This window comes from Pollicipes pollicipes, unplaced genomic scaffold (assembly GCF_011947565.3).
Source record: "Pollicipes pollicipes isolate AB1234 unplaced genomic scaffold, Ppol_2.1 Scaffold_3447;HRSCAF=4054_pilon_pilon_pilon, whole genome shotgun sequence".
Taxonomy (NCBI): domain Eukaryota; kingdom Metazoa; phylum Arthropoda; class Thecostraca; order Pollicipedomorpha; family Pollicipedidae; genus Pollicipes; species Pollicipes pollicipes.
This window is the reverse complement of record NW_023596297.1, coordinates 27,734,670-27,759,470: the sequence shown is the minus strand read 5'-3', so window position 1 is coordinate 27,759,470 and position 24,801 is coordinate 27,734,670. Positions and strand designations below refer to the sequence as shown.

Genomic DNA, 24,801 nt, shown 5'->3' with positions numbered 1-24,801 from the left:
TTGTGTGTGTGTGTGTGTGTGTGTGTGTGTGTGTGTGTGTGTGTGTGTGTGTGTGCGTGTGTGTGCGTGTGTGTGTGTCTGTGTGTGCCCGCGCGCCCGCCCGCGCGCCGGCGCTCGAGTGTGTGTTTGGTGGAGGGTGAAGGGTGGCGCCGGCCGGAAGGCGAGGCACGGACCCTGCGACCGGACGTGGCACCTGGATGCCCCTCACTGCCCTCCATTTAGTCGCCACCCATTCGCAGCCGTGGGAGGCCGGGCCCGTTCCCAAAGGAGCGGCCCGGCGCCGTGACGACGGCCGGGCCGGCGCCGGAAGCGCGCAGCCATCCTCTCTGGATGGCCTGCGTTGTGTGGCGAACGACGTCAGCCGCCAAGGCTTTTCTCAGGACTGCAATGATGCAACGCTGCAGTGGTCGGCAGGCCGGCGGCATCTGTGCCGGGCGGCGCGCGCGGCTCTTAAATACACACTTCCGGCGCGCGGACTTCGGCGGCGGCGCCGCACTGCAGGCCGCCGACCGACCGACCGTCGGACTGAGCGACTGCCGCGGCTGACTCAGACCGCCGGCTGGGACCACTGGCAGACTGACGGTAAGGTGAGACCACCAGCTGACTGGGGTGAGGTAAGATTACCAGCTGACTGAGGGTGAGGTGAGATTCCCAGCTGACTGAGAGTTAGGTGAGATTACCAGCTGACTGAGGGTGAGGTGAGATTACCAGCTGAGGGTGAGGTGAGATTACCAGCTGACTGAGGGTGAGGTGATATTACCAGCTGACTGAGGGTGAAGTGAGATTACCAGCTGACTGAGGGTGAGGTGAGATTACCAGCTGACTGAGGGTGATGTGAGACCACCAGCTGACTGAGGGTGAGGTGAGATGCCCAGCTTACTGGCACGATAAGCTGGGACTAACGGCTGAGTAACAGCGCTTATGAGAATGAATGACAAGGAGCTGGGCGACTCACGACTACGGGATCGAACTTTGAGACCCAAGGCAATGCAGGATAACAAGGCTCAAATGGAAGTTTCGAGAAGACCCATGACCGAGCCGCAGAACAGCCGACCCAACCAAAGCATCCGTCGATGACAGGACACCGCGGCCCGCCGCAGCCCCAGACCACAGGCCAATGTCCGGTGAAATACGATCATTCAAGAACAATTATACCAAACAGTGATAACATGACAAAGATAACATAACAGCATAATCTCTCGGAAAGCTTATGTATGTCAACCAAGACATGACAAGCACATGGCTTGGATTACACTTTGATATAAAAGCCGGTTGAAGCCGTGGACACCACTACCTTGATTAAAGTTTATCCGCCTACGTAAGTGCTGAGGCCGATAGCGAATCACAAAACAGAAGTGTGGAAACATTAATGAATTCTCCGCAAGGGCGGATCCGTGGAATCAAGTATTCCGACGACCGCTTTCACATTGAGATAAGGCTCTGCTCTTTCACGTTGAGGACGCAGCCCAGGTCTTTGTAACGCCTAGATAGCAGGCAGAGTGCGACCGATGCGCGGCACGGCGGTATCTACTGATTCGTCGGTTGGCCGCCATCATTGCCGCGTGTCGCCATGACGACAGCTTGATCGGAGACGCCGTCGGCTCGACGGCGTCTGAAGAGGGTCCGCCGATGGCCCGCCCGAGCAGGTCGCCACGGCGGCCCGACGTCCGCAGCCAAGTTTCGCTGGCAAAGCCACGTCTCAGATGCGATCGGATTCACCTCACAGACAAAACGCATGTATTTCCGGGTGGGCGCAACATCGGCTACACGGCGCGGCTAGAACGCCGCACCAACTCGGGGCGGCGCCGGCGCCGGCGCCGCGGTCAGCGCGCGGCGCCGGCCGTCGCGGCCAACACCCACAGGCCCGCTATCACACGGGGCGGCGGCTTCACGTAAGACAACGCCCCAGGTCGCCCTGATCAGAGCCGGGTGGGCCGGCCGGCCGGCCGGGCCGAGTCCCGCACCGATCGGCGCCGATAGCGCCCCGCCTTGATCACGATCACACACAAACAGCGGCGCGGCCGAGCTGCCTTTGATCGCCGCCGGCGCTCCCAAGACGGCGGCGACGGCGGCGGCGGCGCGGCAGGTCCGGATGCCTGGCGAGCCGGCGAGCGCGGAGGGCAGCGGGCAGCGGCTCGCCGACGCGTCGGCCGCCAGGCAGCGCCGGTGCGCTACGTCAGGTCGCTGAGGTTGATGGTGGAGTGCGGCAGCGGCTCGGGCACGGCGCCCAGCACGTCCGACTCGCTCAGCGGCGACAACGGCTCCTGCAACGGCGATTCGGCCTCAGCTCATGACACACCGGCGGCCGTCAGAATGGCGGCAGGCGACTCATGGCACAGACGACGCTGCCAACACGACGGAATGCTATTCACTCGGCAGATATGTGCGATGTTATTCGTGCCTAGGGTGACGTCACATTCACTGAAACGGAGGAGCAAACTACATGCCCCTAAACGCTGCATGTTTATAATGAAAGTCCAAACAATCTTCCTCCGGGAATACGTGCGTGACGTAAGATACACTAATCGCCACATGTTCTGCGGTGCCATCGGAATGTCACTCTGTACATGCACTGGCACCGCTAGCTACAATATCGCGAATGCCGTGATGGGACGAATCCGACGCGCTGTCGACTTCTGGCGTGGGAAACAAGTCGGCTAAAACAGCTACCGGGAAGTGGGGAGGGTCGTCACCTGCTGTCTGCTAACAATGGTGTGAAGGCACCGCGCGAAAAGACAACACCCCGTCTGCATGTCATCACACGGGCCCCAGGCACAGGGATCAATGACAGCCTTGACTCGGTACGGGGCTCGGTCGCGCCACCGAGACGTCGTGGGAAACGTGTGACAGCAGCCATTTAATGATATTCGGCGTGACGAGGAACGTCGTCGCCTTCCACACCTCACAAAGGCTCACAGACGCCCACTTCGGACGTTAATCCTCGGAATGCACAGGCCGAATTGTGACCCATGGTTGTTATTAGCTCCACTGACTTCATATCGCGTTAGTTTCCAGGCTCATGGACGGATGGCGTCATTTCCGTCTAATGGAAGGACAATGGTGTAATCGTGGGAAAACATACACTGGGCGCACGAGAGCATGCGATTCGGGCAGCAGCCCGTCATTACTCCACGGCGTGACCGAATGCCTTCGGCAAAGAACAGCGTGAGTACAAAAAGGTTTGCCCTTGCAACGCTGGGTCAACATCACACGAAACGGTTAAGCCTAAGTGAATTTCTGCGTGTGTAACCACATTTCGTGTCGCTGTGCATGATACTCTGCGGTTGGGTGAGCCGCCCTCAGTGCATGTCGTAAAGTTGGTGCTAAATATTAGCATATAAACACTGCAAATCACAGAAAGGAACGTTCTAATGATTCTGCACACAAAGGAACCACGCGTACGCACACACATACATATGCATATACGCAGGGGCATGAAAACAGATGACGATCAGATCAGATCAGATCTGATCTGTCAGATCTGATCAGAAACAGGTCTGGGGCTGAGTCGATCTCATGCACCGGAACCGACGGTGGCGCCGCCTGCTCTCCTTAGATCCGCTCTGTCATGTGCCAACATGCGTCATCTCAAGACGTCATTCAACGTCATTCAACAAAATACCAAGTGCCTGCATTTGAATGATTGATTCGTTTCATCTAAACTCTCGTTTATACGAATGCATGGAATTCCTCCACTAAACCCTCGGACATGTCCCCTCCTCAAACTGGTGCCGCCAATGGCCGCGCTCAGGGCTCCAAACATGGCCGATATATGCGCAAAGAACGGTTTAAAAAGGCATCAAGATTCTTCACTACCTAACACTGCTAAAAAGCTGCCGGTAAGCCTGAGGAAAACAAGTGGGAAAACCTCTTTCGGCGGGCTCTACAGGAGAAGGGTCGAAAAGGCGCTACGATTTAATAATTTGGCACGAAAACCTGACACTGCTTCCCATACACTTGCGAAATGTCCCAATGGCACCATTTACCACCTGCGCTCGTGACCCGACGCACAGTGTGCCGTGGCGTTTGAAGGTTTACCCAAGTTTAGAGTCGTCCTAACCTGAACCGGCTAACGACCACCCCCGTCTCGTCTCAACACCTCAGCGTGTGCATGAGCGGGTTCGTTTATGTTCACGACCACACGTCACCCAGGCTGTCATCACACGGTCCGCCCAGGAGCGCCGGGGCGCGTCTGTGAACGACAGGTCACCGGAGGACACCGGCAGTGCAGTGCGGCGGCGGCGGCAGACGACTCTACGCAAGCCCAGGCATTAGGAGCCGTTGCGCGTGGCGGCGAGCCGACCTGTCACGAGGATTTCACCCGCCCGGCCGGATTCTTGGCAAACCGGCTGGCTGGGTTAGCTGATAGCGGCTTTACCCCGCCTGCGAAATGGACCCTCAGGCCCATGCCGCCACGGAGCCGACTGTGCGTCACTGGAGGTGTCTGACACATGAGCCGTTACCGACTCAGGGGCCGCTGACCAGCGCGCAGGACCCTCTGGTTGGCATTGAAGCGGCCGGCCCTGCGGGTCGGGCCGCTGAATACAACCTCCAGCCGGCTTTTGGCCCGCAAATCGGACCCTTAATCGTAGGTCCAGAGGGGCCCGAAGTGCCCCTCGGAACCTAAGGAAGGGGGACGTGCTCCTGTGCTCACTCCCCCGCCATTTCTGCCTGCACTACTGGTTACAATTACTCACAAGCCGTCCAAAGATTTGTGTGATTTTTAAAGTAGTTTCCATGCCGTGCCCCGTCTTCAGTCATGCGACTAGTTCAGCCCACCGATCGCTGGAGAACGATGACCGCAGCTCCTCATCATCGCTTGAATTTTGTTTACCCTGACCACTCCATCCACAGATGCCCGTTGGATCCAGAGAAATATTGGGCTTGCATCCCAAGATGGCTGCCGGTGGCGAAATTTAAGGGATTGCGGACAGAAGATGTATGACAGGATGCTGTTGACAGACAGGATAAAGACAGTATGTTGTTAACAAACAGGGTGACAGGACGTAAGACAGGATGTTGCTAACAAACAGGATGACAGGATGTAGGACATGGTGTTGACAGACGGGATGACAAGATGTAAGACAGGATGCTGGCAGTATGTTGGTTGTGCGTCGGGCATCGGTTAAAAAAGACTACAAACAGCCAACACGCCGCGATCGGCGACATCTAGTGAGCGCTACACAACAAAAAGCGATGATCAGCCAATCAGAAGCCCCATTTGTGGTCATCACTTTGTTGGTCTAGTTTGAAACGCAATAGTCTTAAGCGCAACATGTCTGAAAAACTTGATTTTAAGCTCAGCAAGTGGTACATTTTGGTTATTGATGAGGATATGTAAATAAACATGCCCCGGATAACTACGGCCTGGCCATTTCATTTGAAAACACCACATATGCGTGGATCTTTCCCTGAAATTTGAGCTACTGTACAAAGTAACCTGCACACCGATTCCAGCCTCACATACAGGACACCAGCCCGGGATCTTAGACGCTTCCTCAGACACCACTCATCCTCGAAAAAGTCACGATTGGAGGCCAGGTTGGAGGCCAGGCCAGTCACGATTGGAGGCCAAGCAGCTGTTTCAAAAACCTTGATCGCCTAAAGCGCGACGCTCACCGCCGGTACCAGCTGACAGGCTGCTAAACCAGAGGCTGGCAGGCTGACGGACACTCAGAAATTCAGACGGTTTCTTAGTGACCAACTTGGCAAGACCTGGGTCCGAGCGCCGACACATTTCATGACCTGGGTCAGAAAGTCCTGCTGCGGACAGCAATGACATTCTCTGTAAATCCTGCTCACTTCCCAGAGTGCCGCAGCCCGAGTCTCAGTTTCATAAGACGGCGCTTCTCGGCGCATCAAGCGGTTTTTACGCTCAGCGGCGTGCCTGATGTCAAAGATCGGCATTCGCTTAAGACCATTATTACCCATAACGATGAGATACTCCGAAAAATACCGACGCCGGCTCGGCCACAGGCGTCATCTGGCGCTGCTAAGAGGCTTAGAAAGCACTTTGAGGCGCCTTAAAAGAGCTGGGATCAGATGTCAAAACGTTTCGTTTGACATGTGGAGCACGACGTCTCGGCTCCTTGAAACCAGCCCCGCGTGCACATGACCAGCACGTCTCGGGCTGGCGCGCCCACACCGCCACGACGGAGCGATACTGATGACATCCAGACCTAGCGATCGGTGCTGCAGTGATATGTGCGCGGAACGATCAGTGGCGGCTGTTTCGGTAGTGATAATTAGCCACCCCACAGCTGGACCATCGCCGTAAAAATCGCTCAAGCCGGATGGCGTGATGGCTGGTGGAAAAACTGTCACGACAATCCCGCGATAATGTTCGCACCGCTTGTTTGCAGAGCTAGTAACACCATTCGCCCTCTTATAAAAAAAACAGGTGCCAAGCCATTGCCATTCATTCCGTACAGGTTTGCCCCCTGGCGAGAACCGCTCCATCGTCATGCATTCTCCGCCATCAGCAGACAGCGGAGCTCGGTTAGCGCCTTGCGCCGGCCTGACAGTGGGGCTCCGTTGGCGCCTGGCGCCGGCCTGACGGCGGTGCTCGGTTGGTGCCTTAAGCCGCTTTGACAGCGGAACCCGAAGCGGGGCTCGGTTGGCGCCTGGCGCCGGCCTGACAGCGGCGTTCGGTTGATGCATTGGGACGGTCTGACAGCGGGGCTCGGTTGGTGCCTTACGACGGTCTGACAGCGGGGCCCGAAGCGGGGCTCGGTTGGCGCCTGGCGCCGGCCCGACAGCAGGGGCTCGGCTGGCGCCTTGCGCGGACCTGACAGCGGGGCTCTACTGGCGCCTGGCGCCGGTCTGACAGCAGGGCTCGACTGGCGCCTGGCGCGGGGCTGACAGCGGGGCTCGGTCAGCGCCTGGTGCCGGCCTGACGGCGTGACTCGGCTGGCGCCAGGCGCCGGTCTCAGCTGGAAGCCGGGCGGCGGACACTCACCAGCGGCGGACGACAGAAGCCGTGCGCGGGCGGCAGCCCCGGGGCGTAGTAGAGCGCCGTGCCTGGGGACAGGGTCGTGCCAGGTCAGCGGTCGGCAAGCCGGCACACCACACATCGGCCGCCGGCACCGCACGCGCCCGCCGGCCGCCGGTGGGTTACACCCGGTGCAGCAGGCCGGGAAACCAGGGAGGTGGTGGACGCTCCGGTCAATTCCAGGGGGAAAGAGAAGGGCCGGGGATGTTGGCGGCGAGAGCGGCACCGCCGCCGCCTACGGCTCGACGTTCTCCTACAGGCTACAACCATGTCCGTGTTGGCGTAAATACTCAGACGGCGCGTGACGCATCTACTAATCACATTGAGCACAGCCAGCAGCTGACACTGATCCCGGCGGACCCCATGAGCCGCGAGGTCGTGCAGAACTACACCGGCTTACTGGCCGCTTAGGAAGCCGGCCGTAACCGGCCCCCGCCACCGCCTCCGTGTCTGCCTCAGAGGCCGAACCGCACATGCAGAACCCTACCGTCACGGCGGAGACATTTTTCGGGAGCCGCCGACTGACACTGATCATTCCCATGGCCGGCGGCGGCGGCGGCGATCCGACTGCGGCGGCGGCGGCGCCCCGGCGGCCCTGTGAAGGACGCCGGCCGACCCGCTGAGCCGCGCTCAACGCCGCTCAGCCGGCGCCCGATCCTGAGCCGTGGGCGGCGCCGACCCACTGATCTGGCCGCCGACCGACCCGACCTTTGCGGCTCGCGCGGCCGACGCTCGCGCCGCAATCCGCCCGATCGCGGCTTCGGCAGGGGATTTCACGCTCCCATCACCAAAAATAGCCATGGCGTTCGGCGTTGCGTGACCGGTGATGCCTTGAGGTCGGGCGGCCGCGCTGCACCTGTGCCGCGCGGCGGCGCGATCGTGGTAATGCCCGCTGCGGCTGGGCTCGGCCACGGCGACGCGTCTCCGGCCGGACAGAGACACGAACCAACCCTCGTTGCCCCAAGATGACTCGGTGCTCGGGCCCGGACCGACGACCGCCTACACAGCTCCATTCTACCAACTGAACCACGGGTACTTGTACGGATACGGAAACGGATACCGACGTCAGTCTCGTTGCTGCCGCCGCGTTCGCCTGTGATCACCAGCTCGTGACCGCTGCACCGGCGAGGCCACCGCGAGCAGACCGGCCCCGCCGGGCGGCAGCGGCACCGGGCCGCCCCCGCGCGCCAGAGGTGCGGTCTCGCGTCACTGAGACCTCCTGTCGGTGTACAGCGCGCGCCCGTCTCTGTGCGGGGCACGAGCCGGGCCAACCACGGGACGAGATGGGGCGCGTCGACTGGCCGGGCAGCTCGGGGCTCGAGCGGAAACACCTCCGGAGAGATGCTGCAGCTGCCTCAGCACGGGGCGGTGCCAGTGAACCCGGTCGCGGCCCACAACATTTGTGACAAATGCATAAAGGTACCCGGATTGGCGCGTTATGACACCACACATTCATTACAAGCGACCGCAGCCACACGCCGATCGGACGGCGGCTGTGAGGTCAGCCCGGCGCGCCCTCCTGCCACACCTCCTTCCACAGCAGCGGCTAACTCTGACCCCAGCGCCGAGGCCGGCCTACCTGGCTGGGCTGCAGCGGCGCCACCGGCGGCTGGCGGCGGCGCGCGGGCCTGGCCGGTCGGCCGGCGCTGGCGGGCGGCCGGCGCGCGGCCTGGCCGACTCCGCCGCACCGCCAGGTGGCAGCTGGTGACGTCAGTGCGCGCGCATCCCGAGTGGGCAGTACGCCGTAGACCCGGGGACAGCACGCCCACACCCAGCCGTCGCAGGTGACGCACCTGGCAGAGGGTGACGGGCGGGGGTCAAACGGGCACACTTAGGGGGCAGGTCACAACCGGGTCAGCCAAATCCACTCAGAGATCAGGTCACAGCTGGCCAGATGGGCACGCTCAGAGATCAGGTCACAGCTGGGTCAAACAGGTCCACTCAGAATTAGGTCACAGCTGGGTCAGATGGGCACGCTCAGAGATCAGGTCACTGCTGGGTCAGATGGACCCACCCAGAGGGAAGATCACAACTGGGTCAGATGGGCATGCTCAGAGATCAGGTCACTGCCAGGTCAGATGGACCCACCCAGAGGGAAGATCATAACTGGGTCAGACAGGCATGCTCAGAGATCAGATCACAGCTGGGTCAGACAGATCCACCCAGTTGGCAGATCACAGCTGGGTCAGATGGGCACACTTAGAGATCAGGTCACTGCTGGATCAGATGGGCACATCCACAGGTCGGAGCATTAACTACTTCATATTTGATGAGACCTAGTTTAAAGCCAAGCCAGCAGGTAGTGGAACTGGATACATCCTAAACCAAGCACAAAGGTCAAACCGATCAAAGTAGATACAAAGAACAGCACACAGCAAAAAAAGGACATCTTGACAGTCGCAGCACCAATAATGTACACACACGTAATCCATCACTTTTTCATCCACACAAATGGAACCCATTTCCATGCAGCATCTCTGGAACATCCACGAGCGCCTGCCAGCACATCACGACCCGCATAGCCCAAGCGGCAGGAGGTGTCGTTGGCCAGCAGCCGACAGGGGCCCCCGCTGGGCGGAGGAGAAGCCCGGGCCGGCGGTGCGGCGTCGCCGCTCACCGTGTCCCTGGCGCCGCTGGTGTCGGCAGGAACGCGCGCCTCGGCTGGCGTCGGGCCCTCGTCGAACGCGTCCGGCCCCAGCTCGATCCCCAGCCGCCGGCACTCGTCCTGAGGCACGGCAGACGGCGTCAGCCTGCGCCGGCTCATCCACCGCCGGCCCGGTACGCAGCGGCCCCACCGCCGCCGGGCGCGAGCTCCCGGCGGGTCGTGCGGCACAGCAACCATAGCCATTACTTCTGACACCGCAAGACGGGCCAGCGTTCTCGCGCACTGTCAAGGCACTCCATGGTGCTGACTGGCGTTTCGGGGCGCGCCGACTCCTAAGGCCATTTTGCGCCCACTGCCAAAGGACTCTCGTACATCTGCAAGACGCTTTGTCCAGCCGAGAGGGCCGCGGGGCGCACAGCAGCGACATGACACCGAATGACCGCCAGAAGTTCACACCGAAACACGGGGCTAAACAGAAGCATAACTGCCGGCGAATAGCGGTGACTTGTCGAAGGGAGTACGCGACAAGCTCGGCGCGTGGGCAGAGGCCGCCTGGCCCCCGGCGAAAAGAGGCGCTACCACACAGTTGACCCACCTCTGTGACGTCACACTTGACGAACACCTCGGACGGGCCCGAATCGGTCTCCACCTCGAACGGCACGTACACGGTCAGCGTCTCCTGGCCGTCCGCCGACGCCGGCTCGGCCTCTGCGCACAGAGCAGTCAGTCAGCAAGCAGTCAGTCAGACGACATCACCCGACTCCTGGTGATGCTGTTCCGCAGTCGGAAACAGAAAAAAGAGTGGGGGATTCCGTATTCTTTCATGTGGAATGACGGTCCATCGTTACATCAGCGTTATAGGGAGACACTTCGCATGTTAATAGCATGTTGAAAGGCACCTGGTGACAGCACACCTGCTTTTTGAACATTTTACTTGCCTTTTCCGACTTCAACTGGTAGCCTCCCAGATATGCGCCATGATTTAAAGGAAACGTTATTGCAAGTGGGCCATGGTTTAAAGGAAACGTTATTGCAAGTGGGCCATGGTTTAAAGGAAACGTTATTGGAAGTGAACTGTATCTGCACATGCCCTTATTAACTGACTGTATTACAGTAAAGCATGGCGACCGCTGCATCACCAGCATCAAGTGGAGACTAACCCTCCACCCAGTTGAGGCTCTCCGGATTGAACTTGGGTTTCTTCTTATTCGGCCGAGGCCCGTCGTCAGCACGCGCAGAGTCCTCGGGTTTCAGCAGCTTGGAGGTGGACGTGCCGTGAATATCCTGCACGACACACGGCAGCTTCGTCAGCAGGCGTCGGCCCTCAGCCCCCAGCGGCCGGGCCAGCACCCCTCCGCCCGACCCTCCACCGCGCTCCGGCGGCCCTGGCAGCGGCAGGCGAGCATGGCAAGTCTCCGAACACACGCAGCGACGCGACACTGCTCAGAGTCGCTGACGCCGAGCGGCGCGGCCACGGGCGAGCGGCGCGCCCGCCCGTCCGGCTCGGTCGCCCGGGCATCGGCCCGCTGCACAGCCGGCAGCGGCGCTCCACCGTCCGCACCTGCAGATGGATCTGGCGGTAGGTGTCCGACTTGAAGCGGGCCCCGCACAGCGGGCACGAGATGCTCAGGGCGGCGCCAGTCGGCTCGTTGGCCGCTGCCGCCGCCGCCGCCGCCGCGCCGTGCGCCGAACGCATGTGGCTGGCCAGCGAGAACTGGTGGGTGAAGCGGAGCCGACACCCTGCGAACGGTCCCGGCGCCGCTCGGTCACACGACGTCCCAGCGCCACCCGATCACATGACGTCCCGGCGCCGTACGGTCACCAGATGTCCCAGCGCCACCCGGTCACATGACGTCCCGGCGCCGCTCGGTCACAAGATGTCCCGGCGCCGCTCGGTCACACGACGTCCCAGCGCCACCCGGTCACATGACGTCCCGGCGCCGCTCGGTCACAAGATGTCCCAGCGCCACCCGGTCACATGACGTCCCGGCGCCGTTCGGTCACCAGATGTCCCAGCGCCACCCGGTCACATGACGTCCCGGCGCCGTTCAGTCACCAGATGTCCCAGCGCCACCCGGTCACATGACGTCCCGGCGCCGCTCGGTCACACGACGTCCCAGCGCCACCCGGTCACATGACGTCCCGGCGCCGCTCGGTCACAAGATGTCCCAGCGCCACCCGGTCACATGACCTCCCGGCGCCGCTCGGTCACAAGATGTCCCAGCGCCACCCGGTCACATGACCTCCCGGCGCCGCTCGGTCACATGACGTCCCAGCGCCACCCGGTCACAAGATGTCCCAGCGCCACCCAGTCACATGACGTCCCGGTGCCGCCCAGTCACAAGATATCCCGGCGCCGCGCGGTCACAAGACGTCCGGGGCCGCGCGGTCACAAGATGCCCCGGCGCCACCGGCCCCGGCCGCACCACCGCGGCGGCCGCCCTGGCCGTGACACACCGACCCAACCACATGCTGCACATCTCACAGAGGGTGCCGTACTCGGCGAGCCTGCGTCACCCTCTGCCCACCCGAGAAGAGCCGCCGGTCACATACCCCGCTGCGGGCACTGGTAGTAGCGGCCCAGGTGGAGCCGCACGTGGCTGCTCAGGTACTCCATGCGCCGGTACGACTTCTCGCAGCCGGCGTACGGGCAGCGGTAGTTGCGGCGGCCGGTGTGCTGCGACAGGTGGCGCCGCAGCTTGGCGTGCGAGTGGAACGCCCAGGAGCACTCCTGCGACGGCCCGGGGCGTCAGGCGGGGGCGCGCGCGCTGACACCGCGGCGCCCGCTCGACCCCGCCGCCGTCCGGTACGGCCACGCGCGGTCGGCCCGGACTACCGGGACGGTGCCAGGACAGAGCGGGCTCGCACGCCCGCCGGCTGCGTCGGAACTCAATGCGTTGGACGCGAAGCATAAACTGGAGCAGGCCGACCTCTCTGGCACCTGGCATGAGTTTGTTAGCACTGCTCGCGAACTTATGCCAAGCCGGTCACCAAGAACGCCATAGTCTGAATGATCATTGCCGTGCGGCCGCACCTCTGTCGCGTCCATTCCCCAACACAACACCTATCTGCCGCATACTGGCCGACCGACCCCGTCGCGCCCAGACGCTAGCGTCAGCCTGGCCCGCCCACTCACCGCGTAGGTGCACTTGTAGCGCTTCTCGGCGTGCTCCAGCTCGTGCAGCTTGAGCAGCCTGCGTGACGGCGTGACGTGGTCGCAGCCGGGGCGCGGACAGCGGAGCGTGACGCCTCGCGGCAGGTGCGCCCGCACGTGCAGCTTCAGCTCCGACGGTCGGTTGAAGACGCGCGGACAAAGGTGGCACCTGTGGCGGCGGCGTCGAGGTCAGGTCAGACCGTGGCCGGCGCTGCAGCGGTGCCGCGGCCCGCCGACCGCCCGCGTGCCTCGCTGCAGCTGTCGAGGACGTAAGGTCCACGGGCGGGCTGGCCACGGGCCCACACGGGCGGCCGCTGGACGATTCACACCGGTATCAGCAGGGAAACTGTCAGACGTAATCACAGTGGACCATCCGCAGCACGACCGCCTGACATCAGTCACCGACAGCCTCGTTCCGGCGCCTCGCGAGACCGAGCGGCCGGCGCCGCCAGCTCACGCCCGGCTGTACTCACGCGACGGTGGGGTGCTTGGGCTGCCGGGCGGGCTGCTCCGGCGGCGCCGGCTCGGTCGCGACGGCGGCGGACCGCTCGGCCGTGGCGCCGTGCACCAGCGCCCGGTGTCGGCGCAGGTTGGTGCGCGTCCGGAAGGCGGCCGCGCAGCCCGGCAGGCCGCACTGCAACGCGGCGCGGTGAGCCGAGGTCAGCGGCGCGCAGGGCCTCTCAGGCCGCCCCGGGATCGCCCATCCACGCACACACACACCACCCCGCCGGCTCACTGCGCTCGGGCGGCCGGCACAGCGTGATCGCTTCTGACTGTGACGCTGCTGAGATCACGGACCCGAGATGGGCGGCACACCGCCCCATTTCCAGCACGCGCCGGCGGACAACGGAACTGTGGTCCCAAGCTCAGATCGTAAGCCGTGACGGCTCAGTAGCGGCATCCGCCACCGGCATAACCGAGGAACCGAGAGCCGCGGTTTGTGGGTGATTTAACACGGCGAGGCAACAACGACTAGAATCGCGTCGCACACTAGGTAGGCAAGCAGCGAGCGGCATCCCTGCACCCACCTGCAGGGTGGCCTTCTCATGGGTGGCCCGGTGACGGTTCAGCTTGCCCCGTTCGAAGAACTGCCACGTACATCCCTCCTTGTCACACTGGAACCGGGCACAGCGTTCTCGAGTAAACCACGCACAGCCCTCCTTGTCGCACTGCAACCACGCACAGCGCTCTCATTAAACAGAACACAGCCTTCCTGGTCGCACTGCAACCACGCACAGCGTTCTCAGGAAGCCACGCACAGCCCTCCTTGTCACAATGGAACCGGGCACAGCGTTCTCAGTAAACCACGCACAGCCCTCCTTGACGCACTACAACCAAGCACAGCGTTCTCAGTAAACAATGCACAATGCCCTCCTTGTCGCACTGGAATCACGCACAGTGCTCTCAGTAAACAACGCACAGCCCTCCTTGTCGCACTGCAACCGCGCGCAGCGTTCTCAGGACGCCACACACAACCCTCCTTGTCGCACTGGAACCACGCACAGCGCTCTCAGTAAACCACGCACAGCCCTCCTTGTCGCACCGGAACCGCGCGCAGCGTTCTCAGGAAGTCACGCACAGCCCTCCTTGTCGCACCGGAACCGCGCACAGCGTTCTCAGTACGCCATGCACAGCGCGTATGGATCTGTGCACACGCCGACGAAACCCACCTGCCACGGACTCGTCACTTAGCCATCGATCAGGCGTGCGATGGTGGGTGGGGTTCGGACTGACCTTGTACGGCCGGTAGTTGCTGTGCTTCAGAAGGTGCACCTTCAGCTGGAACAGCAGCCGGAACGCGTCGGTACAGTCGGGCCGCGGGCAGACGAAAAGGCCGCCGGCAGCGCCGCGGTCGGGCCGCACCTCCACCCGGCTCAGGTTGACGCCCAGGTGGGCGAGCGCCGCCGCCATCACCGGGTCGTCCTCATCTGGTGCGGAGACAGGCGGCGCTCAGCGAAAGAAAGTCAACGCTCAGCGAGAGACAGGTGGCGCTCAGCGAGAGACAGGCGGTGCTCAGTGAGACACAGGCGGTGTTTAGCAAGAAACAGGCAGCACCCAGCGACCGTAGATCATAGGTCCCATCACAGGCAATCGGGGCGGGCCACGCACCTGCAGCGGTGGTGTACGGCGGCTCCCTGCGCGTCCTCGCCTTGTCGTGCCCGGCAGCCGGGCCGCCGGGCCTGCCTCGGCTGGGCGGCCGCCCAGGCGCGGCGACTGGCGCCTGGGCCTCGGCCGCCGCCGACCCGTCGGCCAGTGCGCTGGCGCGACGCCGCTTCTTCTGTAGCGCACGCAGCACGCGCGACGCCTGCGTCAGATCGGCCGTCGGTAGGACGAACGCCTGCCGGCCGCGCGGCGTGGTGATGGTGATGACCGTCTTGCCGTGCTTCTTGTTAGTCACCACCGAGATCGAGGCGACGGGCGGCGGGCGCGGCGAACCCGGCGGCGCCTCCGCGACACGTGGCTTGACGTCCGGCGCCGGCGACGATCTGTCCGGCGGTGGCGATGGCGGTGGCGGAGGCGGCGGCGGCGGAGGTGGCGGCGGGGCGGACAGCGGCAGTCCGTCGTCCGGAAACAGCTCGTGGCCGGAGAGCGAGCCCAGGTCGACGGGCGTGGCCATGTCCAGGCCCAGCGTGCCGGCGCTGGTCGGACAGAGCAGGCCCAGCTCAGGGTCCTGCGACAGCTCGTGTAGCGACACGCCGCCGTCGCCGCCGACCGGCTTCATGTTGGACAGCTCGGCCAAGAAGTCCAAGTCGAACTCGAGCTCGTTACCGAACATGCTGTCTATGTCGAGGCGGTTCTCCACCACGGCCTCCTCCGAGTGGTCCGTCTGCAGCTGGCGCAGCCACGCGTCCAGGATCGTCTGCGCGCTGCCCTCTGCCGGCTCGGCGCCGCGCTCCGGCGCAGGCCGCTCGGCAGGCGTGCAGCCCAGCTCCGCGCCGGCCGGCGACAGCAGCGGGTCCATGCTGACTGCTGTGGACCAGCCAACAGTAAGATCAGGGGGCTGTTTCTGAGGGCATCAGCCTTTGTATGCTGGCAAACAATACCTGTATGTTACAAATGTGGCACTAGGCACCTGTGACATATCCAATATTACCAGTGTACTTGCTACATACAGAAACACAGTTAAAGAACAAATTGCTTCCTGACAAAAATTGGGTTAAGATAATTTATCACATATATTGATGTCTTCAGATAAGATACATAGCATTTACATCAAAATTAGTCAGAAACTAAGGATTTTACAAGTTGTCCTAAGTTACTTGCTGCATCAAAACCATCTAACATGTTGAGTTCAGCTGGCATGACATGAATGATAATAATAATTCACAGTCATCTGCCATATGCCTAGTATGATGTGATGGAATATGTTTTAATGGTGCCCACACTGCAACTGCATAACATTTAAAAAACTGGCTTGATGCACCTCATAATTAGTTCAGCACAGCACCCAGCCAGTTTTTGGAGACTGCTTATGGGACAGTCTGCCAAAAATCCATAAGTTGTCCCTGATGCCAATTCACATCAATAATGATAATGTGCATTGAACCATGGTCATGTGGGCTCTGAACATGGCTCACACTAGACTAAACCATATTGGAACTTACTCCCTAAATGCTATACTTTCAGGGGCACTAGAAAAATCTTACATGAGCTTACTGTGAGACATTCTTATTTCTCGTGCATTGGCTCCCTATGCACTGAAATAAGTGGTTGCTGTGCCATGAGCAGTCACATTTACAATTAGGCATTTAGATCTACTGTGCTGCCATACATACTCAAGACATTCATGAAATCCTGCTGCTACACCAGGCTGAGTTTTGCAAACTGGGCCCAGAGGGGGCACCAGTTTGTATGAATCTTTAAGCCACTGTTGGGTTCCCTCAGAAATGAAATGATGGCACTAACCACACATACATCATTGCCATGGGTAATGACAACTTCTGTATTAAAAGTAGACCTATGCATCAATGTCAGATAATATTTCATAATGATGAGCAATGAGCCAATTTATCTTCAATGATGCCACAAAAAAGCAATGAATGACACATCCTTCAATACGTGCACCGCGGAGTTACTTCGCATGCGTAGAGGAACCTCGAGGCTGCGTAGGATACCTCTCAGTGGGAGCGAGACCACATGAAGTGACATCCAAATGCGTGAAACATTCCTCGCGAGGCTGATACCATACCTTGTTTTGCACTTAATACTTGGAACGGACGATCACTAATCCATCTTTATGCCTCAGAAGCCACAGATCCCCTAGGAACTATTCGTATTAACATGTGTAACAATATCCCGAGATAATAGCGTGTTTTGTCGCCAAACGTTGCCAAGGTCATAGAGAAAAGCACCTAGTACCAAAAATATATAAAAGCTACTTAAACCTATAAAACACTGAAAAACTCTCTGTAGAAGCTCACTATCCAGCCCTGAGTTCACCACTGCACGCATGGCTCTTTAACATCGCGCGCGTGGCAATGCCACTTGACAAAAGATGATACCAGACGAGAGTATTATAAATGACCGTTGCTGGCTGCGGCGCCTTAAACTAAAATTATGCTGAGCATTGGAACAATCGTGAAAGGGGCCGGCCAGACATTTCAGCTGTGATCAGAGGTAGCCAGTAACGTGTGGCTGCTGGGCAATGAGCATGTAGCAAAAGCGTGCCTTCCACCTGATTTGGACTGCGATGCCACGCGAGGTGGCTTGCTGCTGGGGAGTTTATAAACCAAAATTATGCTTATTGCATTAACATTTATTGGTTAATCGAGTTTATGAACACGGTATCCAAAAACCGTCACTAAACACAGTACCACAGAGGTATTGAGTGTTTAGTATATTACCAACGGAGTAATGTCGATGGGTCCACCAGTCTTCCCCAAGCTCATGTGGCTGAGGAGTGCACATGGAGCAGAACGTGCGCCGTGTGCACAGTGCACATATATTACGGTTACGAACACTGTCATCACCCCGGAGCCACCGATAGAGCATCGACATAGCCGTCAGTGTATTTACTAGAAAATCGTAAACAGGTCCAATTGATTCAATGGAGTGTAGCCTCACCTCACACCAGCCAAACATTACTTGTATGCGCACATGCAATCAGTTTCATTGTAGTCCAATACATTATACATCCATATTTCGGCCACGAACAGCGGGACCGATCGGTGTTACGGTAGAAAGACTTAAAACCGCGCCCTTGGTTGAGCTGGCCAACATCACACAGTGGGAGCGTACATAGTCTAATTACATGAGCGCAGCACAGCCTCGCTCCAATCACCCCCAGCGCGCAGCAGCACCAACCACACAGCCGTCCCGTCCGAGTACACGTGTCGGGACGGCGGGCACGCAGAGCCCGCCGCCAGACCGCCGCCGCCGGGGCCGCCGCTCCGCCAGGACACCGGCGGCCGCGGCCGCGTGCCCGACGCGCGCGGTGGTCCAGCTCAGCGGCGGGGGCCGGTCGGCGGAAGCCAGCGACTCCCCTAGGTCCGCTGCCCCGGCGGCAGCTGACTGACGTGCTCGTTCGAGTCGAGCTGCTTCAGGAGTCGGAACAGGGCGGCCGCCTCCCGGATCCGGTTGAAGTCGATGCAGAACGCCTGCACCTCGATCAGGATCGTCTGCAGGCAGGCGGCGCCCCGCGTGTCAACCGTCAGCACGTGTGCACCAGGCGCCGAACGGCGCCACGGCGCACAGGCGAACGTCAACACCGCGGTCCGCCAACACGACCCACACGCATTCCCAGGGACACAGAGGTTGCTGGCGTCAGCGGGCAAGTAAACACCACCTTCTTCTTCCGCCGTCTGGCGCATCCGACAGGTCGAATACCCCTCCCCCCCCCCTCACCTAGCACACACACAGGAAGTCTGTCCGCCGCAGGAAGCAAATAGCGCCGCTCGGGCTGTCCTGCATCAGCGCCAACGTTAGAGCGCGGCCGGGGAGGGCCCACCTAGCACCCGGCACAAAAGGCGGTCACACGACCTGCAGCTGTCAGGGGCAGCCGTAGCCGAATGGGGAGAGGGAGTGTCAGAGGGCTGGCCACAGTCGGCGGGCCAACAGGGTTCACTGAGTGCAGATGTGGCGTGGAGGGGAAGAGGCGGATCCCAGCAGCAATAACTGACCCGCACTGCTATACACACGGTCACGGCGCGAGCTCACATGCACGTTGATGATCTTGTTCCTGATGAGAGACTGCAGGAAGACGCAGACGAGCCGCACAAGCCGGTTCTGCATGTAGCGGTCCTTGATGGCCTCGCAGGTGGCGATGCAGTTGGTGATGTAGAGGTGCACGAACTCGGCCGGCAGCTCAACGGCCGTGGTCAGCCTGGCGGCGGGCCGGCCGAGTCACTGATCGCGCCTGACAGCGAAGGCAGCGCGTCTAAGACAGTTAATTGCCAGATGTCTGACTGAAATGCGGGGTTGCCTAGCCTGGCCTGGCCTGGCCTGGCCTGGCCTAGCCTAAGGTAAACTAAACAAGTGCTGCTTGTGCCTGGTTTCATGCACGACCGTGGAACGAAGAAGCAGCCACGGTTCCGCAGGCTTGTCCGTTAAGACGCACCTGTTGACCACCTCCATACTGTGCAGCGACATCTCCATGTTGACCAGCACGTTGAAGTAGTCGGTGATCTGCGGCGAGTCCATCAGCTGGAGCAGCACTTCAATGGCGATGATGGGGTTGTGCTCCACAAGGTCTGGAAGCTGAATGAAATCGAAGGCGTCAGTTCATCCCAGTGTTTCGATATTCGACCATTTCGGTGGCAGAGATGTCACTATTTTTCACGCTACTCCGCCCCGAGCTTGAGGTGCAATGACTGTTGCCCTGCCCTTGCTCAAAATCGGCCTATCAGCATCGACCCAGGCGGCGTTCAGCCCAGCGTCTAAGAGCCTCGAGCTTGACAAACGGATCGGGCAGGCCACACGTCTGGGTTCAGGGTCAAAGGGGACAGATAAGTGCCAACGAATGGCGTGCAGGGGCCGCCGGAGAGCCAGGATTCAGGTGCCATGAAGTTATCTTCACATCCTGCACACCTTACTGAATGAATTTTGGGGCGCTGGTTCATGCGGGCCGGGCCAAGCGATCGAGCGTCAGGGGCCGGTCCAGCCAGATCAGACGAGCACAACGCCTAGCACGGACGCCAGAGGTGCCGTCGCGCTCACTGGTGCCGCTATCATCAACGTGACAGCTCACGACGTCGACAAAACAATGGTATGTCACCTCACCTGTCTGCAGCCAGCCAGCATCGGGCACAAGACACCCATAAGGCCTGTCCTGAGGTCAGAACTTCACACGACTATTGCAGCGCAAACGCTGCAGGCTCACGGCAAAAAGAGACACCTGACTCACCACTCAGCTAACACATCCGGGGAAACTGCATCGACCTTCGACGTGGCTGACTCTATACGATTGGCTTGCACGTTCAATCCCTTCACGCCCGTTGACTGAGTCCTGTGACCACTGGGCGGTCCGCTGACTCCCCGCATCATGTGAACACCACGGGGCGGTCCTAGTCAGCGACGCCGTTGAACACCGCGGGGCGGTCCTAGTCAGCGACGCCGGTGAACACCGCGGGGCGGTCCTAGTCAGCGACGCCGGTGAACACCGCGGGGCGGTCCTAGTCAGCGACGCCGGTGAACACCGCGGGGCGGTCCCAGTCAGCGACGCCGTTGAACACCGCGGGGCGGTCCCGATCAGCGACGCCGGTGAACACCGCGGGGCGGTCCTAGTCAGCGACGCCGGTGAACACCGCGGGGCGGTCCTAGTCAGCGACGCCGGTGAACACCGCGGGGCGGTCCTAGTCAGCGACGCCGGTGAACACCGCAGGGCGGTCCTAGTCAGCGACGCCGGTGAACACCGCGTGGCGGTCCCAGTCAGCGACGCCGTTGAACACCGCGGGGCGGTCCTAGTCAGCGATGGCAGCGGCGTGCCTCACCTTGGCCGGCGTGACGCCGACCTGGTAAACGGTCTTGAGGTCGCGCTTCAGCTGGCTGATGAGCTGGTTCTGCTGCTGCAGCGTCAGCGGGCCGTGCACGGCCAGTGCCATCAGCTGGCGCGCCTCGCCCACGCCGGCCGGCGCCGTCAGCAGGCTCGGGTCGTACGCCACCTGGTGCTCGTGCGGCTCGCTAGGCACCATGTACACCATCTGCAACAACACACGCACCCCGTCTGCGCTGGTGGTGGTGATGACTGGAGCGTGATGGCGCTTCGGTTTGCACCCCGTCGTCTACGCTGACCGACTTATTCGAGGGACAGACAAACACATTTTATGATAACGCTGTGACTCTTTGTCAGGATAATGTTTTTCTACCTCCAGACTGTTTGGGCCTCATGTAATTAACAACCAACACATCGCAGGGACACCTAAAAAGCCCGAGCTCCATAAGAAAGCACGCGTTAAATCAGCACCACCCCGCACCGCACGCACCACACGCTATACCCCCGGCTCCTATTTGCGCACGTCACACCGGGCACCTGCGGGCGGCGGCAGAGCGGCCAGAATGTCAGAGCGTGCGCAGAGTGGCTAGGCGACAGAGCGGTCAGACGGCACGCACCTCGTCCTGGCAGTTGTGCAGCGGCGGCGGCAGTCGCAGAAACTCGGGCGACACGCACTGCTGGGCGTACGGCGTCGGTCCGCCCAGCACGCCCTCCGCCGTGCGTCGAGTCACGTTCTGTTCGGAGTACGCCCTGGGCAGCACGCACACCCCGTTAGCGCGCGTCTAAACGGACCAGCAGACCTCGCGGGCGACGCAACAGCCGTGTCCACCGCGACATGTGCCCACTTCGACAGGTCGGCGCCGCCGTAACGCCTTACCACGGGCCCATGATCCACAGATGATGTGAATGCAACCCACATCCGATCATCATCCTCAGTTTTTGTCTGCTTAAAACAGTGCGCCACGACATGGTAGCAGTACAGCAACAATGCAATGAAAGCCCAATGGCAGCCCAGTTTACTGTCTGACTATGCACTAGAGGACCAACCAGGACTCGGTCTCAGGGCACCCGATCCGGCTTGAGTGCACGGGTCACCGCGGCCGATACGAAAACGACACGTTTCCCACGGCTGCGTGTGGCGCCTCCACGGCCGGCGGCCGAGTGGGCCCGCCAGCGGTCACACCGCCTTCCAGCGCCGCCTCACCCGGAGGCGTCGGGTCGCAGGTCGGGGTCGGGCACCACCACGGTGACGCCGGCGCGCGCCGCCGCCGGCACGTCGGCCAGCCGCTCGCGCACCACCGCCTCCAGCTCGGCCAGGCTGGCGTCGGCGGCCGCGTGCGTCGCCGTCAAGTCCGACTGCAGCAGCTGGCTGGCCGTCTTCTTGAACAGCTGCGAAGCACGGCGGCGGCGTTACTCGGCGACGCCGGGCGCCACGTGCGCGCCACACGACGGTACACACCCAGCAGTATCACAAAACATCCGACAGGTCTGGCACGCACCCACCTCTTTGTTTGGGTTTGTGATGAGCTGGCGCACAAAGTACTTCTCCCCGGGCGTGAACTTGGTGAATTGTGTGGCCGGATCAGCCGGCTTGCCCGGCGCCTTCGACAACTCCGTGTGCTGCTGAAAAAGCAAGAAGCATGCCAACATCCAACAGTGCTCCTGGGAGGCGTGCAAGACAGCAGCTTGGACTGTTTAACTCAGGTTAGCACACATGGTTGATGGAAAATTACAACCACTCCTTTGACATGCCCTACCAATTTCATAACCCATCAATGCATTAAAACATATTTGTCAGCATCCCCCCTGAAATTAACAAAAAACATAGCCAAAAGTGGATCTATAGAGACAAAATGTGGCTGTTGAGGGGGGGGGGAGGGGGGGAGCACTGCAGAATATGTCACACCATGCCCTAGTGGTGAACAATGCCACCTCCACAATGAGACAGTCCAAGACAACACCATGAGTTGGAGCCTGGGGATTCAGCTGATGATCTGTGGTCAAGAATGCTTCTCTGATGCACTGAGGCAACAGCTCAGAGTCAGCACCACCAGGCAAAATATCAACACTGCTGCCAGAGTTGTCACACAATAGCTGGCTGGCCCTCCTGTTTGTGACCTTGCTGCTATCTCAGCACAGCATCAGGACCACTCACCATGATATGAAGAAAAACATTTGCAAAGGGGTTTCTCTTCAGGGGTTCATTTTTGTACAGAAAATACAGAATGGCTGTGGCAACTATTCTCTGCTGGGGTAGTGGCAGCATATCTGGCTGCAGCAGCAGGAAAACAAGTGCATTTCCAACTGAAAATGACACACACAGTTTGCATCAGTGACTCAGTTCATGGACATCCTACTTCAGTGGCAGAAACACAGGTGTTTTCATTTGGCAGAAAACAAACATGACATGATATAACCCTCAGGCTATCACAAGGCTAAGTCTAACTATTTTTTACTTATATGACCTTGAATATGTTAACAATATTTGGATTTGGCCATACTAGAAAAATATTTTGCATACAAATTAAAACTCATTTTCACTCAAATTATCAATAATACAATCTGCCAAAATGATTACCCTACCTTTGAAGTGGTCTTGCTTTGAAAATGTTGAGCAGCATTGTGATGCCAAGACTTCCACTGACTGCTGCTCAGTTGTGTCTTCCGATAGGAGCCTGTAAGGAATCATTGTGACACAGTTATTAACAAAATAACCACAATCCATGGGGCGATGCATTGATATCTTATTCATACGACATTTGTTCCTGAAAAAACAGGTTGAACATAAGATATGGGCCTACAAATTGTTGCTCTACATCCTGTAGTCTTTTGTGCTTGTAGCCTGGTTGGTACAATCAAGCATTTCAAACAACAAAAGCAACACACCATACCAAATCCCCAAATGTGCTTATCACTACAACTTCCAGTGTCAGCCCACAACTGGCCAAGCCAGTCAGGCTGACACAAGGTTATGCTAACTATGTTACAATCCATGGCATAATAATATTGACATTTTTCACAACTCTATTACATTCCTTTCCTGAAAAGGTATGATGAAATCTTTTGCCACCAGTTATGCTTAGCAAAGGCTTGGCCTGTCCTTGGAATTTTTGGCAGCATATTTTACTTTTTTTAAAACATAGGTCCCTGCAGCAGGCAATGGGAATCAGCATCCCAAGCCTACCACATTATTGCAGCATATCTATTGTCATCCATGCCAATGTCATAGCATGATCAGCCATGGACCTCATATGCCATGGGCCAGCATGCCAACAATACATGCTACACTGAACATGCCAGATGTAGTGGTGACAATCCAGAACCACTTCACTACATCCAAAACATGAATATGAGAGCCCATGTCTAATACACTGTACACAAGTTTAGACAATGGTGTATAACAATAGTGGCATATGTTTGAAATGGCTATGAGAGGTAAGGATGAATTTAGGGAAACATACGCCCAAAACATTTTTAAGAAGCAAAAATAATACATAAATACTGTGCAATTTGGCCTGACCTACATTCTGCATGCATATACTCAACATTCAGCAAATCAGCAAGGCATAAGGGTCCAGCACAATACCGTTGCTACTCCGTAATGGACTGGGGGTACATCCCGCAAAAGATACTCTCTGTTCATGGTCTTCAGTCCACAACATTGACAGCCTTTTGGTTCACCTTACCCCAGAAGGGAAGATATATCCTTTGTTGAAAGTGCCATGCCGACCACGATCCATAAACATCAAAAAGAATTGAGGCTAGCTACACCAGTGCTGCATCAATGATTTAAGCCACCATAGATTATTCCACGGTCCTGATTATTCATTGCAAGTGCGGAAATGCGCCACGCTATCGCAGCACCCAAGAAAGCGAAGAACAAAATCGTATCGCACATCACGGCGCATGTGAGACGTTAAAAGTTGACGCTGCATGAACGCCAAGACCAAATAATAAATTTTGTTATAATTGTGTTAAATACGAGTTACTAGTATCATAGTGTGTGAGGCTTGGGCGACTCAAAACGTCCCCAACAGGCGAACTGTTCTGGACGGATATGGGCTGAATAGGTGCGATCGCTCGAGCAGCCACGAGCTTGCCAAGGTGCGCAGGAAAGTTCC

General features: G+C 59.2%; 1 protein-coding gene across 2 annotated transcripts; it reads right to left on the bottom strand.

Moving 5' to 3' along the window:
- Window positions 1–18,226: 18,226 nt before the first annotated feature.
- On the bottom strand, window positions 18,227–24,540 carry LOC119091963 (CCR4-NOT transcription complex subunit 11). 2 transcript variants are annotated; one of them, XM_037214895.1, is made up of 10 exons: window positions 24,367–24,540; window positions 23,264–23,355; window positions 22,836–22,984; window positions 22,184–22,303; window positions 21,885–22,069; window positions 21,298–21,430; window positions 20,679–20,888; window positions 19,307–19,446; window positions 18,907–19,072; window positions 18,227–18,368 (listed from the first exon to the last, which is right to left on the bottom strand). In XM_037214895.1, exons 1-10 carry the CDS (start codon window positions 24,402–24,404, stop codon window positions 18,234–18,236), a joined length of 1,368 nt encoding a protein of 455 aa, XP_037070790.1. In that variant the 5' UTR covers window positions 24,405–24,540; the 3' UTR covers window positions 18,227–18,233. The 2 variants fall into 2 exon arrangements, with proteins under 2 accessions (XP_037070790.1, XP_037070791.1); XM_037214896.1 differs by having other exon boundaries at window positions 22,184–22,300.
- Window positions 24,541–24,801: the final 261 nt, after the last annotated feature.

What these genes read in the sequence shown, in the direction of transcription:
- LOC119091963 (XM_037214895.1), bottom strand. Translation starts at nt 24,404, where the DNA reads ATGGCACTTTCAACAAAGGATATATCTTCCCTTCTGGG. An exon ending in AAAGCAAGACCACTTCAAAG is followed by an intron (nt 22,985 to 23,263) that starts GTAGGGTAATCA and finishes TGTCATTTTCAG; the next exon opens with TTGGAAATGCACTTGTTTTC. An exon ending in CTGCGACCCGACGCCTCCGG is followed by an intron (nt 21,431 to 21,884) that starts GTGAGGCGGCGC and finishes CGTGCTGCCCAG; the next exon opens with GGCGTACTCCGAACAGAACG.